At 47.4% G+C, this 19,609-nt stretch overlaps 2 protein-coding genes across 2 annotated transcripts; both read right to left on the bottom strand.

The window, feature by feature from the left end:
- Window positions 1-7,363: 7,363 nt before the first annotated feature.
- Window positions 7,364-8,422, bottom strand: LOC135372373 (uncharacterized). Its single transcript, XM_064605999.1, has one exon. The coding sequence runs from the start codon at window positions 8,420-8,422 to the stop codon at window positions 7,364-7,366; it is 1,059 nt and encodes a 352-aa protein (XP_064462069.1).
- Window positions 8,423-14,034: 5,612 nt separating this feature from the next.
- LOC135372374 (uncharacterized) lies at window positions 14,035-14,810 on the bottom strand. Its single transcript, XM_064606000.1, has 2 exons — window positions 14,202-14,810; window positions 14,035-14,085 (listed from the first exon to the last, which is right to left on the bottom strand). Exons 1-2 carry the CDS (start codon window positions 14,808-14,810, stop codon window positions 14,035-14,037), a joined length of 660 nt encoding a protein of 219 aa, XP_064462070.1.
- Window positions 14,811-19,609: the final 4,799 nt, after the last annotated feature.

Here is a 19,609-nt window from a genome sequence, read left to right on the forward strand (position 1 = left end):
TGACAGAAAAGGTAGCTATGTCAAGAGGGATCTGTTTGCGTTTGAGAAGGATATCCTTGGGAACTGATGGCTGCACCCGGACTGCCAGTTTATCAAAGAAGGCGACAAGATAAAGGCCTTGCGCCTTAGGGCAGATGTTTTTCCAACACGTTCTCTGTTCAACAAACACGCCAAGGACCCCACGGCAAGACTCTGTCACCATTGTCACGAGGACGAGGAGACGCCTTGCCACATCCTCCAGTACTGCGAGCGAGTTCACGGCCCCAGAGTCGAGCGCCACAACTTCATCACCAAGCAGATGCACAGACTAGTAACCAAGTATTCTCCCAATACAACTGTCACTGCGGAGAAGGTCTTTTCTGTTGGTGGTGCTCGGCTCAAGCCAGACCTTGTATTAGATAGGGGGCACGAGGTAGTGGTGGTGGATGTGGCGATCGCGTGGGACTCCTCTGTGGCCAATCTTGAGAAAAAAGCTAAGGAAAAATCTGACAAGTATGCCTGTTTGGCGCAGCTTTTTCCAGGCAGAACATTCGGAGCAGTCGGGGCGGTCCTTGGTGCCAGGGGTCTGGTCTGTCAATCCATGCGTAAGCTATGTGAGGAGCTTGGCCCCTCGAGGTTCGACGTGGCGTGGTTGGCGGCCAGGGCCCTGGTTGGTAGTTTGATCTGCCTGAGTCGGTTTGTAAGGAAGGTGTAGCTGGGTCGTCCATCGGTTTCTCCCTGTGGTTTTGCTAGATCTAGGTGGTTTTGCTAGATCTTTGTCGCTTGGTGTATGAGTACACCTTAACATCTGGGCGGTTAGCATTTTGAGCGTCCGCAGGGCAGCTCAATTGCTCCAAGAACATCTTACTTAGTAATTACCCCTTTAACCATTCTGTGGTTGCTAGATCTAGATGGTTTTGCTAGATCATTTCGCTTGGTGTACGAGTACACCTTAACATCTGGGCGATTAGCATTTTGAGCGTCCGTAGGGCAAGCTCAATTGCTCCATGAACTTCTTACATAGCAATTACCTTTCAACCAAACATCTTTGTGTAGCAAATACTCCTTTAGCATTATCAGACACTGTCCTACCGTTTTTCCCTGTTGGTTTTGCCATAGGGTAGTGGTGTGGAGTTCCCAGTGGTTTCGCTCGATTGATCGGGGCTCCTTGCTTGAGTTGTGTTGTTATTTTAACTTGAGGCGTACTGCGCTCCGCTCTTTTAGCCTATTGTTGGGCAAGTTTCTTATCAGTCTTCTTCTTGTGGTGTTTTATCGGTCTTAACCCCAAGTTTGGGTCTAAGGCCAACTAGCTCGCTGCGCTCCGCGCGGTGAGGCTGCAGATCCCCAACTTGGTTTCAACCCGCTTGCGGGTACAAGTTAGTTTTAGCCAAATAAACGCCATTCTACTCATTCGACGCTTTTCTCCACGTTCTGATTCTGCATCTCAAGAGAAAATTAAAAAAGTATGGTATAACGGCGGGGGAATATATCGTGTTCTTTCGTTTTGTTCGTCCTTTCGTTTTGTTATATTGTTCTTTCGTTTGTTAGACCCTCTTCTTGCCCAATTGAACCAGACCGAGTTCGGTTACCACGCTGGAGCGGCTTCGGCTGCCTCCATGGCCTTCGCTGACGATTTGCTGGTGTTTTCTGAGAACCATTCTGCCTTAACAGGCTGCTGCAGATGGTTGAGACATATATGCAGTCAGTTGGTCTCACGTTGAACCCTCGGAAAACCCAGTATTTCGGTTGGCGATGGAACAGCGAAACCGGCTGGTTCGACTACGGTGCACCACCTGTGGAAATTGCAGGAGCACGGGTGGATGCTTTGGGAAGAGGAGGTGTTGTGAAGAACCTCGGGGTCTCCTTATCCATCGGTAAGGGTCCTCTGTTGGAGGGTAAGTACAGCGACTCGGTTGCCCGGTTGTTGATGAAGGCGTCGCTGAAGCCGCTTCAAAGAATTAAGTGCTACAAAGAACTAGTAGTATCACGCCAGTTGTAACTCCTTTCCAACTCCCTGGCTGTTGTTTCTCAATCACAAAAAGTCGATAAGTGGCACAGGGCCTTTGTCAAGAAAACAGCTCACCTCCCAGGGTCTTTTCCTAACGTCCTGCTCTGGCTTCCTTACAGGAGTGGTGGTATGGGGCTTTTGCCAGTACTGTGGACAGCTCCAGCAGTCCAGTTGAAGTCTTTGGGTAGACTGCGGCGCCTCGGCAACGTTTTTGTTGACGAAATTTTCAACGAGGTGCTCGGAGGCTACGCCTCGCGACTGTCCACAGTGTTGGGTGTTCCTGACGGTATAGTGCATGGGAAGGAGTTGCAACTGGCCCCGAACGAAAGCAAGAGGAAGTGGTTCAGTGACAGAAAAGGTAGCTATGTCAAGAGGGATCTGTTTGCGTTTGAGAAGGATATCCTTGGGAACTGATGGCTGCACCCGGACTGCCAGTTTATCAAAGAAGGCGACAAGATAAAGGCCTTGCGCCTTAGGGCAGATGTTTTTCCAACACGTTCTCTGTTCAACAAACACGCCAAGGACCCCACGGCAAGACTCTGTCACCATTGTCACGAGGCCGAGGAGACGCCTTGCCACATCCTCCAGTACTGCGAACGAGTTCACGGCCCAGAGTCGAGCGCCACAACTTCATTTCCAAGCAGTTGCAAAGACTTGTTGTTAAGTATTCTCCTGGTACTACAGTGACTGCGGAGAAAGTCTTTACTGTTGATGGTGCTCGGCTCAAGCCAGACCTTGTATTAGATAGGGGGCATGAGGTAGTGGTGGTGGATGTGGCGATCGCGTGGGACTCCTCTGTGGCCAATCTCGAAAAGAAGGCAAGAGAAAAATCTGAAAAGTATGCCTGTTTGGCGCAGCTTTTTCCAGGCAGAACATTCGGAGCAGTCGGGGCGGTCCTTGGTGCCAGGGGTCTGGTCTGTCAATCCATGCGAAAGCTATGTGAGGAGCTTGGGCTTTCGAGATCCGACGTGGCGTGGTTGGCGGCCAGAGCCCTGGTGGGTAGTTTGATCTGCCTGAGTCGGTTTGTACGGAAGGTATGACTGGGGCAGCCATCGTTCCTGTGTGGTGTTGCTGATCTTCTTATAGTGTTGCCAAAAAAAAATTCTTATGGGTTCTGCTAGACCTTTAACGCATAGTGTATTAATACACTTTAAGATCTTGCGTCAGCAGTCCGATCGTTTGTTGTGCTCGTTTGCTTATCATTATTCTTCAACATCCTGCAGCAAATACACCTTCTTAAACATCCTGTGGCAAATACACCTTCTTCTGATCTTCTCAGTGGTGTTGCTAGATCTTCTTTTTGGTTTTGCCAGGTCTATAGCGCTTAGTGTATTAATACACTTTAAGATCTTGCGGTAGCAGTCCGAGAGTTTTTTGTGCTCGGTTGCTCCATTAATATTCATATGATGATGATTATTCAGGTTTTTATGGCGCACGGACAACTAAGGTCATAGTGCGCCAAAGCTATGGTGAAAAGACAATGGGGATGGTTGGTGACTATGTAAAAGCAGCAAGATTAAACTAAAACCATAGTTTTAGAAAGGTTTAGACAGTAAAACAAGATACATGAGCAGAGCTGGGTAAAACTATATTGTATTTAAATAGCCAATATCTTTAAAATAGTTAAAAACTCTCATGAAGGGTAAAAGAGGCTCATCACCCAACAACAAGGCTGGGTGAAGTGGCAACTGATATTTGTAAAGCTCTTTAAAGTGATAGTGACGATGAGGTTCATGTGCAGGACACGTGATTAGGATGTGCAGCACAGACAGGTGCTCCCCACACTGCGTACATTCCGGTGGTTCCTCCCGGCGCAGTAAAAAACCATGTGTGAGGTGTGTGTGACCAATGCGTAAACGACTAAAAACTACTGAATGGACACGATTTTTAAATCTCGGTATGCTTCCCAAAATTGTGTTTTTTGACAGCCAAAGCTTGTTGTTTTCTCGTGTAGCCCACTCTCGTTGCCATTTCACATTAATTTTCCTCCTCAGGACTGACCTAAGGTCTTGAGAGGGACACTCCAAAAGGCTCACTTCAGAAGAGAGTGCAGCTGCAGCTGCTGCATCTGCGAGTTCATTGCCGGGTATCCCAACGTGGCTGGGCACCCAGCAAAAACCTAAACAAAGACCTTTTTTGATTACCTTGGTCGCAAGATATCGGGCCCTTAATACAAGGTGGTTTTTCTGTTTCTGTATCGTACAGATGGCTTTAAGAGAACTCAGTGAATCGCTGTAGATGATCGAATACTTGATCTCACGGTCTAAGATGAAGCTAAGCGCCATGATTATTGCATATAGCTCTGCAGTAAAAACTGATGCAGAGTTTGGAAGCCGCTGTGACTTCGTGCAAGATTCAGTAACCATTGCACAAGAAACGGATGTGTGTGTCTTTGACCCATCGGTATAAAAGGCAGTGTGATCTCCATAGCTTTCGGCTACATAACTGAATTCTTGTTGGAGCACACATGGTGGAGTGCCATGTTTGTTATATTTAGCTAAAGAGTAATTGCATTCTGGAAGTACGTCCCACGGCGGGGCTCCCACACATGCTTGCAAAATTGGGGTGTCATACTCAATGAACTCATACGTTTCGATTCCCTGTAGCACACGCATACTAAAAGGAGGTATAACTGTGGGTTTGCTGAGAAAGAACTGTTTAAACCGTGTCTCCCTCACAGACTGGAGTGCAGGATGTTCCGGATAGCCTTTCACTCTAAGCGCATATGATGCTGAGAGGTAGAACCTACGTCTCTCCAACAACCACTCCTTGGATTCGACATATAGACTCTCAACTGGTGATGTACGAAAGGCACCAGTTATTAAACGCAACCCCTGGTGGTGAACTGGGTTCAAAATCTTGAGAGCAGATTCGCGGGCAGATCCATAGACAATGCACCCATAGTCCAATCTTGACCTGACTGTCGAAATGTAAATTCTATGCAGCGTGTCACGATCTGCGCCCCAGGATCTGTGTGACAGCACCTTTAAGAGGCTTAGGGACTTGATGCATTTAGTTTTAAGGCTCTTAATGTGCGGTAGGAAAGTAAGTTTGCTATCAAACGTGACCCCAAGAAATTTGTGCTCACTCTTAACAGTGAGGTCCTGCCCATTCAGCTTAAGAGTAGGTGAAGGAAGCATTCCTCTGACCCTAGAGAAGTGAACACAGACAGTTTTCTCGTGCGAGAACTTAAACCCATTTTCGAGGGACCATGTGGTAAGCTTGTTTAGAGCTAGCTGCATCTGACGCTCGCATATTGCTAGATTTGTAGAAGAATATGATATTTGAATGTCATCTACGTATAAGGAGCATGACACGGAGCGAGGAATTACATTGGCTACTGAATTGATTTTCACAAGGAAGAGAGTAACACTCAGGACAGACCCCTGTGGCTCTCCATTCTCTTGAACCAGAACACGAGATAGCGTCGTTCCAAGTCGTACTTGGAATGTCCTGTTTTGTAGGAAGTTCATGACGCACCTGAGTATGCGCCCCCTGATCCCAAAAGAGTACAGATCTTGTAGGATACCATACCGCCAAGCGGTATCGTATGCCTTCTCAAGATCAAAGAAAACAGAGAGGCAGTGTTGTCTTCGGACGAAAGCTTCACGTATCATTGTTTCTACTCGAACCAGGTGGTCCGTTGTGGACCGCCCGGCACGAAAACCACACTGAAGTTCGGAGAGACATTTGTTTTCCTCTAGAAAATGGACGAGCCGACCATTGACCATACGCTCAAATGTTTTGCCGATGCAGCTTGTGAGAGCGATAGGTCGATAGCTAGTTGGATTTGAAGGGTCTTTTCCAGGCTTTAACAGTGGAACAACGGTGGCAGTTTTGCATGCGGATGGTAATGTGCTGTCTGCCCAGATTCGGTTGAAGAAACGAAGCAAGCATTCTTTCGATGTTTCGGACAAGTGCTGAAGCATGGAATATGTCACTCGGTCTGGACCAGGTGAGGTAGCCTTTACTGAAGATAATGACCTCTGCAGCTCTATCATAGTAAACGGCTAATTATATATCCATGGTCGTCCCCGCCACTCATTCGAATTGTCTTCTTTTCTGCTGTGTCTTTGATCTTAAGAAAGTTTTTACTATAATGAGATGAGTCAGAAATTCTTTGGAAATGCTCCCCAAGCGCATTCGCCTGCTCTTCTAGGCTTTCACATACCTGACCGTTAACTTCTAAAAGAGGGACGGAATGACTGATGTGTTCTCCTCTGATTTTGCAAAGTCTGTCCCATACCACTTTGGATGGGGTATTAAAAGACAGAGACGATACAAAGGCGTGCCAAGAGGACCGCTTAGCTTGCTTGCGTGTCCACCTGGCCTTTGCTCTTGCCTTTTTAAAAAGTAGGAGATTTTGTGATGTGGGGTACCTCCGAAATGTGCCCCATGCCCGATTTTGCAGTTTGCGAGTTTCCTCGCATTCACTGTTCCACCAGGGTTTAGGTCGCTTTGGGAGACGACCAGAAGCCTGGCGAATGAATTGCGTTGCTGCATCGAGGATGATGCTACTAATAAGATTGCTAGCTTCCTCGATCGACACCGTATCGATAGGAATCAGAGAGAGGTCACATTTTTCAGAAAACTGATTCCAGTCGGCTATTTCAAATTTCCACCTGGGAGGGCGTGTCGTCAGAGTGTCGACTAGAGTAAGGTATTTTAACACCACTGGGAAGTGGTCACTTCCAAGTGGGTTTTGTTTTACAGTCCATTCTATCTCCTGAAACAAGGATGGACTGCAAAAAGACAGGTCTAAGGCTGAGAGAGTCTGACTTGAAGAATGTATGTATGTAGGTGCCCCTGTGTTTAAAAGACAGATGGATGTTGACAATAAAAATTTCTCTAACATTTTCCCTCGAGTGTCAGCTCTTGTACTGCCCCAAAGTGGATTATGAGCATTAAAGTCACCTAGAACTATAAAAGGACTTGGAAGTTGGCTGCATAAATCTTCTAATTCTTTTTGTGTAATAGTGTCTGATGGCGGCAAGTATACCGAGCAGACGGTGACGATCCTGTCTAAACACACCTGCACAGCTACAGCTTCCAAGTCTGTAACTAGGTGAATTGCTTTTGTTGGGAGAGATCGTCGTGTGATGATCGCTACACCACCAGATGCTCGGGTGGCGTCACTTCGATCTGTTCGAAATATGATGTGTCTACGCAGTAGATTTTGTGTTTGGTTGTTCAAATATGTTTCCTGAAGACAAAAACATGTAGCATTATACGTCTCGAAGAGATCGTTCACATCATCTAAGTTAGAAAGGAACCCACGACAATTCCATTGGAGGATCGTGTGCTGCATAACAGTTGCAGTACTAAGAAGTAGTAGTAAGTGTGTCAGAAACTTTTGCCGACTTTGAAAAGCTTTCATCACCTATTTTTTGTTGGAGGTGTGACCCGCGGCCTTGTGGGTTTCTTCCGCGCAGCCGCAAGCTCCTTGTCAGATATGTCAGGGAGTGACCCACTCCCCGACAGACTAGCTCTATTCTTTTGGAGGACTTGGGAGCTCGTGCTCGCGAAGGAGCGCTCAGAGCTCGTCTCGTCCTCGCAGTCCATGGATGTGGTCTTCGTGGACTGTGAGGACAGAAGTGGCGTCGGTGTTAGGGACGGCACTGGAGTTTCGGGGACTGGAGGTGGACGTGCACCTCCCTGGACATCTTTTGTGGTTGTCTCTATCAGCAGTGATTGCTCGGTCTGTGTGTACTGTGTTACTAGTTTCACTTTCTGTTTTACGGCTGTGGCAAAGGATTTTTCGAAAAAGATGGGAGCTACTTTTTTCCTTGCTTCTGGGTAACTGATGTTCTGTGTAACCTTAACGTGCAGGACTTCCTTTTCATATTTCCACTTTGTACATGACCTCGAGTAGGATGGGTGGTTGGAAGAACAGTTGACACAGCAGTCTGGCCCTTTGCATTCTTTAGTCTCATGGTCAGACTTTCCACATCGTGCACAACAGGCAGAGCCACGGCACCCGTCTGCAGCATGTCCAAACCTGTTGCACCGAAAACAGCGCAACGGGTTCGGTATGTAAGGTCGGACATCTGCTGACAGGTAGCCTACTTTTAGTTTTGTTGGAAGTGTGGGCCTGTCAAAAGTCAGTACTATATTTCGTGTGATGATGTACTCCCCATTTTTACGGATTTTCATTTTGCGTACATCAATGACATCCTGGTCCTTCAAATTTTCTAGGATTTCTTCCACAGGCACGTCAATCAGTTCTGATACTGCGATGACGCCCCTGCAAGTGTTCAGTGTTTTGTGCAAGGAAGCTGAAATCTTTTTACCCATCATCTCATGTGTGTTTAGAATGCGTTCACAGTCTATTTCATTGGTGCATTTTACGAGAAGGTCGCCAGATCTGATGCGTTTGATTTCAGTTATGTACTTAGACAGTGATGCCACCGCTTTCTCAATGAAAAAGGGTGACATCTTTCCCAGTGGTGTGCTTTTCTCTTTCTCTGTATCTGAAGAAGAAAGTACAATGTATTTTGAAGTGAACTGTTTTGTTACAGTCCTTAAGGCTTCGGTCCGTGGACGCTTTGCGGCCACGATCTCAGTAGAAGAAGAATATTTACCCATGTAGGTTTGATCAATGAGTATTCCAAAAAGGTCACCCGTATTTCATACTCATACATACGGGAAGGTCCCGGAGTTTGACAACCCATCAGCCGGGGCTTGACCAAGTCCCCGACTGCCACCGTTCAAGGTTTCTACCCTTCACCTTAAATCCCCTCGGCACGGTACGGATAACACCTTAGGACTGGGGGCTGGGGTCCGTGGTGGCGGAACTCACCAAACACCAGCCGAAGCCGGTGCCCCCTGCGGGGCATTAATATTCATAAACTTCCTAGCCAATATACCTTCTAGAACATCCTGTAGCAAATACACCTTCTTTTGATCTTCTCGGTGGTGCTGCTAGATCTTCTTTGTGGTCTTATTGGATCTTTCGCGCACAGTGTATTATTACACTTGAGATCTTTGCGTTGGCATTACGAGCGCTTTCTTTGGCTCGTTTGCCCCATTCATAGTCTTGAACATCTTGCACCAATTATGCATTCTTGAACATCTAGTAGCAAATACACCTTCTTTGAACATTTGTACTTTTCTTACCATTGTCTTGGCGCATTATGGCCTTCGTCGCTTATGCGCCAGGAAAACCTGAATCATCATCATCATCATCATCACCTTCTTTGAACATTATTTAGCAAATACACCTTCCGAGTATTACATACAACTTCTTTGAACACTACGTAGCAAATCCACCGTCTGAGAATTCTTTAACCCTTATCCAAGTAGGAAATACTACCTTGCTGGCTTTTCCCCTCTGATTTTGCCATAGGGAAGTGGAGAGGAGTTCCTGTGGTTTTGCTAGAGTTGATTGGGACTCCTGTTTTGTGTTTTTGTTTTTAATTGAGGCTTGCAACGCTCCACTCTTTTTAGCCTCTTTTTGGGCAAGTTCTTATCTGTATCCCTAATATGTTCTTTTTAACGGTCTTACCCCAAGTCAGGGTCTAAGGCCGCCTAGCTCACTGCGCTCCGCGCGGTGAGGCTGCAGATCCCCGACTTGGCTTTAACCCGCTTGCGGGTACATGTTTGTTTTAGCCAAATAAACGCCATTCTACTCATTCGACGCTTTTCTCCACATTCGGATCCTGCATCTCAAGAGAAAATTAGAAATGTATGGTGTAACGGCGGGGGAATATATTGTGTTCTTTCAGGGCAATGATGTTGCCATACTCGATGTTGTAATAGCCTGGGACTCGCCGCGGCTGAATCTTGAACGTAAACACGCGGAAAAGGTCACTAAATACAAAGGGTTGGCGCAGTTGTTCCCCGACAAAAACGTAATTGTCTCCGGTGTCGTCTTTGGAGCTCGGGGAATGACCTGCGCATCAACATTAAAAATCTGCAAGACCTTGGGCCTTACTGTGGCAGATGTTGCGTGGCTTTCCGCGCGCACCCTGGTAGGCAGTTTAATCTGTCTCAATCGCTTCCACAAGATGGTATTAGTGGTGTATTTGCCAACATTCGGTTTTAACTTATTTCGGCCAAACTCGTTCCTTTGCACGTTTTAACCCCCTTTTCTCCTACAAAATCAGTATGCCAGATGGCTAAAGCCCATTATATCTTTGCGGCGTTTCACGCCGCGGGGCATGCAGCATCTGGTTTGGCCTTTCTTTTTACCCCCTTGTGGGGACATTTTTAGGGAAGCTTTTCTCCACGTTCGGATCCTGCATCTCAAGAGAAAATTTAAAAAAGTATGGTGTAACGGCGGGGGAATATATTGTGTTCTTTCTATACCTGAACAAGCCCCCCAAGGCTAACGATGAGATGGCTGAGAAGATCGTGGCAGTGATCAGAAGGGCGGCCTTGAAACCGTTCCAGAAGGTCAGGTGTATTAACACCTTGGTATCTACGAGATACCTGTACATACTCTCTAACAGCCTCAATGTGAGATCAGAGGCAGCCCGACGTGATAAGATCATGAGGACCATTACCAAGAATGTGCTCCACCTTCCATCATCATTCCCAAACTCCCATGTGCACATGCCAGCAAGGGAAGGTGGGCTAGGCATGCTACCACTAGAATGGACAGCGGCGACCTGCCAAGCTAAAGCCTATGCAAGGCTAGCCCGAATCGGGCTCCCTTTCGTGGATGCTGTGCTCTCTGAGCCCCTTAAAGACCATCAAGAAAGGCTAGCCCAATATCTGGGCATTCCCATGGGAATCTCTGATAGAGGCGACCTGGAGTTGGCACTGAAAGAAGCTAGAAAGCAGGCGATCGAGAAATCGATCCAAACCTATTCCAATAAAAGTCTGTTCTCTCACCGAAGCGAGCCTGTTAGAAATGATGATGATTCGGGTTTTTATGGCGCATGAGCAACTAAGGCTATAATGCGCCAATACTGTGATATATGATCTCTTTACCAGTTAAAAGATAACGATCAATTTAAAACTGATATATACGTAAAAATTTATGTGAATTCAGATATCTCTTAGGTATCCAGTGTCCCTAAAAAACTTGTAAACTCTGCTAAAACTTACAAGCGGCTCATCGCCCAGCAAAAGGGCTGGGTGAAGAGGAATTCTATACCGGTAGAACTCAGAAAAATGAGTTTGACGATGATGTTCCTGGAGAAGGCAGCTGATGAGAATGTGCAGAATAGACAACTGCTCAGCACAGTGCACACACTGAGGTGGGTCCCTCTGGAGAATTAAAAACCCATGTGTGAGAAATGTGTGGCCGATACGCAAACGAGACATGACTACTTCATAAAGCCTCTCTTTGAAAACTCCTGCAGGCTTACCTACGTTGCACTTGATCAAATGTAATTTATTATTTGTCTGTGTGTCCCAGTCGTGTTGCCATTTTAAGTTAATTGCTCTACGCAAGGCAGACCTCAGATCCTGTGCTGGTACGTCAAACGGGGTTATGTCACCTGAGAGTGCGTTGGTAGCCGCTGTGTCCGCGAGCTCGTTACCGGGTATCCCGACGTGGCTGGGCACCCAGCAAAGTGCCAAGGAAAGAACTCTGTTTATTATGCGGCTAGACAGGTGTTTTGCTCGCAGAACGAGCAGGTTTTTTGGTGGCTGCAGGCTACATATAGCCTGCAGGCAACTAAGTGAATCAGTATACACAACTGATGACCTGATGGAAAGTCGTAGTATATGATTAAGTGCCAAGATTACGCCATAGACTTCTGCGGTGAAAATGGAAGCTGTGTTTGGCAATCGATGCGATCTACAAGATGTGTCTGTAACCATTGCACATGAGACGCCGGTGTCCGTTCTGGAACCATCTGTGTAAAATGCGACATGGTCCCCAAAACCTTCTTTTATAGACAGAAACTCTTGCAGGAGTACGGCTGTGGGGGTTTCGTGTTTCTTGTACTGCAATAAAGATGTATTGTGTTCGGGCGGTGGTTGCCAAGGAGCAATCCTCCCACTAGTTCCTACAGGCGTAGAATCGTATTCTGAAAAACTGTGTGTTTCAATTTCCTGAAGGATTCGCAAGTTGAAAGGAGGTGTACATGACGGTTTGTTAAGAAATAACTGTTTGCAGCGTGTCTGGGTAACGCAAGAGAAAGCTGGGTGCTGTGGATAACTTCGTACTTTTAGTGCATATGTGGAGGCAAGGTAAAATCTCCGCCTTTTTAATGACCACTCGTTGCACTCCACATAGAGACTCTCGACCGGCGATGTACGAAACGCTCCCAAGACCAGTCGTTTGAATTTCTCAGCATCATCTTTGACTTTTAAGAAATCCCTAGTGTAGTGAGAGGAGGAAGAAACGCTCTGGAAGTGTTCTCCCAACACATCTGCTTGTTCTTCTAAAGTTTGGCACACCGTACCATTCCTCTCCAAGAGAGGAATAGAGAAGCTTGTGTAACTGCCCTTTATTTTCTTTAATCGATCCCACACAACCTTAGTTGGGGTATTGCTATTCAAGGAGGAGACAAAACCCTTCCACGATTCACTCTTTGCTTGTCGGCGTGTCCACCTCGCTTTTGCTCGAGCTCTCTTAAACGCCAGTAGATTTGCTGGGGTTGGATACCGCCGGAACTTGCCCCAAGCACGGTTCTGCTCTTTTCGTGTATTTCCACAGTCCTCTGACCACCAAGGCTTGCAACGCCTGGGCAGTTGACCTGATGACTGTGGAATGGACTTGGTTGCTGCTTTTACAAGTGTGTCTGTTACATAGTTATTTGCGTCATTAATGTTCAGCCCAAGGAGGGACTCTATAGAAAGTGTGGCTTCTTGTTTAAAGACGTTCCAGTCTGCTAACTGTATCTTCCAACGAGGTGGGCGGGTTCTAATAGCAGCTGATGGTCGATTGATCTCTAAAACGACAGGAAAGTGATCGCTACCATAGGGGTTTTCGTCCACTGTCCATGAAATGTCCTGAAATACAGATGGACTGCACAGCGAAATATCTATGGCTGAAAAGGACTGCGAAGCAGCATTAACATGAGTAGCGTTTCCTGCATTGAGCAGGCAGATTGGCAAGGATGCTAATAATTTCTCAAACATTTTGCCTCGGGTGTCAACTCTGGAACAACCCCAGAGCAAATGATGCGCATTGAAATCTCCCAGTAGTAGAAAAGGCGATGGGAGCTGATTAATAAGGTCTTCAAGCTGTCTCTGTTCGACCCTGACTGATGGCGGTAGGTATAAAGAGCATACCGTCACTACACGGTCAGTGCAGATCTGTACAGCAATGGCCTCAAGATTTGTGTAAAGTGGAACGTCTCTCGTGGGAAGTGTTCTGGCCGTGAGAATGGCCACACCTCCGGAACCACGTGCCGTGTCTGTTCGGTCCTTACGGTAAACGTTCCACCGTCGGAGGTGGAAAGGGGTGTCTGGAATCAAATTTGTTTCTTGGAGACAGAAACAGACAGCATGATGTTTGTCTGCCAAATCATGGACATCATCAAGATTTTTCAGCAAACCCCGGCAGTTCCACTGAATAATGCTCTAGGAACCCATAAGAAACGCACAGAAGAGGAAAAAGAATATGGACTGAACGACTACTCTAAGGCGTAAAGACCTTGTGGAACAACTGTCCATGAATGCGGAGGGATTAAGGAGCTTGTATTCTCGGTGGAGGAACCCTTTGTTGTTGTTCCTTGGCTTTGCCTCCTCGTCCTCGGCCAGCTTTTTTCCCTCTCTGTTCCTTGCCCATGAAAAGACTTGGTAGACTCGAAGACGACTTCTGAGAGCAGCAATCGTCGTCATCGAGATCCATGCTCTGACTCGTGTTTTGGGACAGGCCCATGGCAATCCCGTCCCAAACGGAAGGGGATGCAACAACCTCCTCTGAGGTTAACATTGCATCTCCCTGGCTGTTCGTCTGAGAGGCCACTGGAGGAGAACCCTCAGTATCCCTCTCTTTGTGTTGGGGAGTGTGGAGGGGAGCCCCAGAGGTCTGGGTCTCCACCGATACTCTGAGTGGTGCCACTCCGCTGCGCACCACATCAGAGAAGGTTCCTTTCTTCTGGAACGCCAATTGTGCCTTTGCCGCACTGTATGTAATATTTTGCTCAGTTTTCAGCTTGAGGATCTGTTTCTCCTCCTTCCAACAAGGACATGATCTGGAGTAAACAGGGTGGTTACCCTTGCAATTGGCACACTGAAAATCATTGCTGCACGACTCTGACGAATGGTCTTTGCCGGAGCACTTAGCACAGACGGGCTGCCCACGGCATACCTGAGAACCGTGGCCAAACCGCTGGCACTTGTAACAGCGACTCGGATTGGGGATGTAAGCCCTCACATTGCAACTGAGGTAACCGGCCTTGATTGTGTCTGGCAGCTTGTGTAGCTTGAAAGAAAGGATTATGTGCTTTGTTGGGATTTCTTTCCCATCCCTACGCATGACTATTCGCTTTACAGCTACCACACCGTGCTGTTGTAAGCCTTCTTGAAGTTCCGATTCCGAACAGTCAAGAAGGTCGCTCTCAGAAATTACTCCTTTAACAATGTTGAGACTCCGGTGTGAACTTACTGTGACAGATATCCCAATGATGCTTGTCAGTGAAAGAAGTGCAATGCTTTGCTCTCGCTTTTCAACGTGGACTTGGATATCTCCAGAGCCCAGTTTCTTGGCATTGTATTCTTTACCTATCAGCTGTTCAAGTGCTTTCGCTATTACAAAAGGAGATACCTTTGACAGTGGTCCTGTGTCGTCATTCGAGTGGACAACGAGAAACTTTGCAAACCATGGTTCGGGTGTTGAGGTATTTAAATCAATTTGCTGGTACTCGGTGCGGAACCGTTTCCGATTCCGATCTCGGGGTTTTAAGGAAGAGGAAGCCATAAAGGTGACAATACAATTCGATGCAAGGGTCCTGCCGCCCACCACGGAGCGCAACCAGGGGACCGCGTTTCACGCAGTAGCAGGTACGCCTACACTATACCCAAGTGCAGCTTCTGGAGAGTGAAAGACTGCCCAAGGTTGACCCTTGCCGCCAAAGAAGGTGAAAGGAGGAAAGGAGAGAAGAAGGAGACCAAGGAAGAGAAAGTAATGAAAAGGGAGATGGCGACTAGCTGAATAATCCCGGCCGGGTCTTCCAGGACCACCCGACTATGGGAAGCAGGGGCCAAAGCGGTGTGTTGCTTTCCCGGAGGGGCCCCGAAGGGTCCTAAACAACCTCCGGGTCCACTCAACCGCCAGGATCCCCCTTTCCCCAGACACGGGAAAGCCACGCACAGCTATACGTGGGGGTCTCCCTCCTGCGGCGACCCAACCGTGAGTGCAGGAGGGGGTACTGCGGCTGCTGCCGGGCGATGGGGGCGCCAAGTTCCCGACGCCGGGCCTGTTGGAAATCAATGGTTATACCACGATTCCAGATGCATGGCCGATGGAGACAGAATACGAGCTCTCAGACTAAGGACCAACTTATATCCTACCAGGGCCCTATCTAACAAACATGCTACAGATCCCAAAGGCATTGAGTGCAGGTTCTGCAAGGAGAAGCCAGAGACAGCATTCCACATACTACAAGAATGTGAAAGGGTCCACTTACCAAGGGTGGAAAGCCATAATTTCAAAGCGAAGCAGGTCGTACGACTGATCAAGAAGTACAATCCAGAGGTAGAAGTGGAAGATGAGAAGCTGGTAACTTCTCAAGATGGAGTCAGGTTGAAGCCTGATATAATCATCAAAAAGGGCGATGACGTTAATATACTGGAAGTCGCCATTGCCTGGGACGCCAACGCATCGACGCTGAAGGAAGTGAACCAAGGGAAAGTACAGAAATACTCATGCCTGAAAGCCTCCTTCCCCGGCAAAAATGTCGAAGTGCACGGTCTGTGCTTTGGCGCAAGAGCTGGCACCTGTGCTAGTGCAAGACAGACCTTGAAAGATCTGGGATTTACGAAAAATGATATAGGTTGGTTGGCAGCTAAGGTCCTAGTCGGCGGCCTGATCTGCTTAAGCCGTTTCTTCAAGAAGGTATAGCCCGAGGGAAACCTGGCGATAAACCAAGACAAAGATACCGATGAAAGCTCTGCATGAAGGTTTGCTGGCACCCCTACTGCCAAGGTTTCCAGTCGCACTTTGGTGTCAGGTTCTGAGACGGATGCCGATGTAACTAACCCTCCCTGACTCAATCCGACTCACTGATGGATGAGCGGATTAAGAAAAGGTTAGAAGGCTCAACACCGCCGTCCCCTGTCTTCCCTGCAGGGCTAACCAAAACGGCCTCAGAGCCAGACGATACACCCCAGTTGGGGAAAGAAGAGTTATAGCCAAATAAACGCTATTCTACTCCTTCGACGCTTTTCTCCACATTCGGATCCTGCATCTCAAGAGAAAATTAAACAAGTATGGTGTAACGGCGGGGGAATATATTGTGTTCTTTCTGTTCTTGTGTTCGCCCGGCGTGGCACACCTTTTTCGCTGCTTCTTTTCCGTGTTTTGCGAAGTGTTCTTGACGGTGTGTCACAAGTGCTCCCGCACCTCCTCGTGGTGCCGGGTGGTAACGGCTCTGCTTCTTGCATAGCCGGCCAAGTGGGGATCGCAGGCCTTTTGACCTGGTGCAGGTGAAACCTGTGTTCTTTGTTCTTTTGGGTCTCCCTGTTCATATCACAGGGGACCTACACCTGCGCCGCTGAGTGTGAGCGTATTGTCCTTTATTCGAGGATGGCGACCCATGAGTGGGTCACCGTCTATCCACCAGAAGTCAGCCTTTCTTGTCACTTTTGTGACCTTCCTGTGTCGTCACGACCAAAACTCGAGAGCCATTACCTTCTTACACACAATACAAGGCTCATTTGGAAGTGTGGCGTGTGCTTGAACAAAACATCCGATTCAAGTAAAACCATCTCATCGCACCACACTAAATGCAAAAGAAAGCTGAGATCCCAGGTAGACCCCTCTGGCTCGGGCGCGTCCGGGGCTGCTTGCGCCGCGTCGGGTGGGCCTTGCGAGTCGGCGGTTGCAGTCCTTAGTTCCACTCCAGAACTTCTTCCATGCTCTCCTGATGGGGGTGGCAGTATCAGGGAGCAAAGTGTCTTAAGTCCGGCGAAAGCGGCTCCACAATCAAGCGACGAGAGGTGTTTTCCCCTTGGGGAAGCATCGAGTACTTCGTGATGATGATGATGATTGGAGTTTTAATGGCGCATTGACAACGAAGATCATAATGCGCCATAAACTGAGGTATGATTGAGACAGTGGTGATGATATGGTTATTTAAGAGTAAACACGATGACTAATAAAAGATGAGTGTATACGTGTAAAACATTACTCTGCGACTATAAAAGGCTAATAACGCCAACGTCTCTCAGGAAATGAGAGACGCTTGTGAAAGGGACGAGAGCCTCTTCACCAAGCAATAGGGCTGGGTGAAGAGGTAAGAAGTATTTATAAAATACCTTGAAGTGATGTTTGCGATGTATTTCATGATGTGTGCATGTGATGAGTATGTGTACGACAGACAGGAGCTGACCACAGTGCGCACACTGAGGTGGCTCCTCTCCCCGAAGTAAGAAACCGTGTGTAAGGTAAGTATGGCCTATACGTAGCCTTGCTCGTAAAGTGCACAACAGGCGGTTTTCCAGCCGGTCTCCTGCATCCTGAATGTGAGGTTTAACCAAGTGGAGCTTATTATTTGTCTGTGTGTTCCAAAAGGCTTGCCACAATCTGTGCAGTGATTTCTTGAGTGCCGATCTCATGTCTTGCACGGACATCTCAAAAGGTGTGACATCATTTTGGAGAGCAGCTGCAGCTGCTTGATCTGCCAACTCATTGCCTTTGATGCCTACGTGGCTGGGCACCCAGCATAGGATGAGGGAGTACCCCTTTGTTCTTATCAAACTGGCTAAAGATCTTGCTCGCTGCACAAGCAAGTTCTTTGTTGTGTGCTGACTACAAATTGCGTTAATGGAACTCAAGGAGTCTGTATATATAACAGAGGACTTTATGGAATCTTGAAGGATGTAGTTGAGAGCCAAGATAATGGCGTAAACCTCGGCAGTAAAAATTGATGCAAATGTTTTTATACGATGAGACCTTGTGTGCGCGCCACAAATCATGGCACAAGTCACTCCTGCACTAGACTTGGACCCATCTGTGTAAATCTCAGTATGGGTATCAAAGCTGTCTTTCAAGTGTGCAAACTCTTGTTGAAGTACTGATGAGGCACTGTCTTGTTTCTTGTATTTTGACAAAGAGGTGTCAGACCTTGGAGGTGGTTCCCAGGGTGGGAGCTTTCTGCTACACTCTACAACTTGTAGGTCACAGGACGTGAAACCGTGGCAATCAAACTCCGATGCAATTCGCAAGGAGAATGGAGGGACCACAGAGGGCTTGTTAATAAACAGCTGTTTAAAGCGTGTGTGCTTGACGCAAGTCGAGGCTGGATTTTGGGGTTGACTATGTATTCTAAGTGCGTACGACGTACCGAGGTAAGAACGCCGTCTTTTCAAGGAGCATTCCTTTGATTCAACGTATAGACTCTGTACTGGAGACGTTCGGAAGGCGCCAAGCACGAGCCTGAGCCCCTGGTGATGGACAGGGTCCAGGGCTTTCAACACCGACTCGCGAGCAGAGCCGTAGACAAAGGACCCATAATCAAGTTTCGAGCGAATACATGCAGTATACACTTTGTGCAGTGTCTCCTGGTCTGCACCCCAAGATCTGTGAGAAATTATTTTTAGAATGTTTAATGATTTGACACACTTTATCTTTAGGTTTTGGACATGAGCCTTGAAGGTCAGCTTCGAGTCGAAAGTGATGCCAAGAAATTTGGCTTCTGGTTGAACAAGGATATCTCGTCGGTTAAGCTGCAGTGTAGGTGGTGAAAAGAGTCCTCTAATCCTAGAGAAATGGACACACACAGTTTTCTCAGCTGAAAATTTAAATCCATTTGATGAAGACCACTTGGCCATATTATTGATGGCTACCTGCATCTGTCGTTCGCATATTGACAGGTTCGCGGAGCAACAAGATATTTGAATGTCATCCACGTACAAGGAGAAAGATATGGAGCGTGGGATGACATTGGTCACAGAGTTGATTTTCACAATAAATAAGACAACACTGAGAACGGATCCCTGCGGGACACCATTCTCTTGTACGAAGGGGCGGGATAGAGTGGTTCCCAATCGCACTCTAAAGGATCTGTGCTGGAGGAAGTTTGAAATGCATCTAAGGAGTCTGCCCTCCACGCCAAAGGAGTAAAGATCCTGCAGAATACCGTGTCGCCACGCAGTGTCATACGCTTTCTCTAAATCAAAGAAAACGGATAGGCAATGTTGTCTTCTGACGAAGGCTTCACGGATTGTGGTTTCTAGCCGAACAAGGTGATCCATAGTGGAGCACCCCGTTCGAAAACCACATTGAAATTCAGAAAGGCAATTATTTTCTTCCAAATGATGAACCAGCCGGTTATTGACCATTCGCTCAAATGTCTTCCCAATACAACTCGTAAGGGCGATAGGTCTGTAACTGGCTGGGTTCGATGCTTCCTTTCTTGGCTTGAGAAGGGGAATGACAGTCGCAGTCTTCCATAATAATGGTAATGTTCCCTCTGACCAAACGCGGTTAAAGAAAAGGAGCAACAATTTTTTTGAGTCATCGGACAAGTGGCACAGCATGGAGTAGGTTACTCTGTC

The sequence above is a fragment of the Ornithodoros turicata genome, unplaced genomic scaffold (genome assembly GCF_037126465.1).
Source record: "Ornithodoros turicata isolate Travis unplaced genomic scaffold, ASM3712646v1 Chromosome14, whole genome shotgun sequence".
Classification (NCBI taxonomy): Eukaryota; Metazoa; Arthropoda; class Arachnida; order Ixodida; family Argasidae; genus Ornithodoros; species Ornithodoros turicata.

Coding starts and splice junctions, on each gene's coding strand:
- LOC135372373 (XM_064605999.1), bottom strand. CDS start 8,422: ATGTCACCCTTTTTCATTGAGAAAGCGGTGGCATCACTGTCTAAGTAC.
- LOC135372374 (XM_064606000.1), bottom strand. CDS start 14,810: ATGGCTTCCTCTTCCTTAAAACCCCGAGATCGGAATCGGAAACGGTTC. Junction 14,086..14,201: donor GGTTTGGCCACGGTTCTCAG/GTATGCCGTGGG, acceptor TGTTTACTCCAG/ATCATGTCCTTGTTGGAAGG.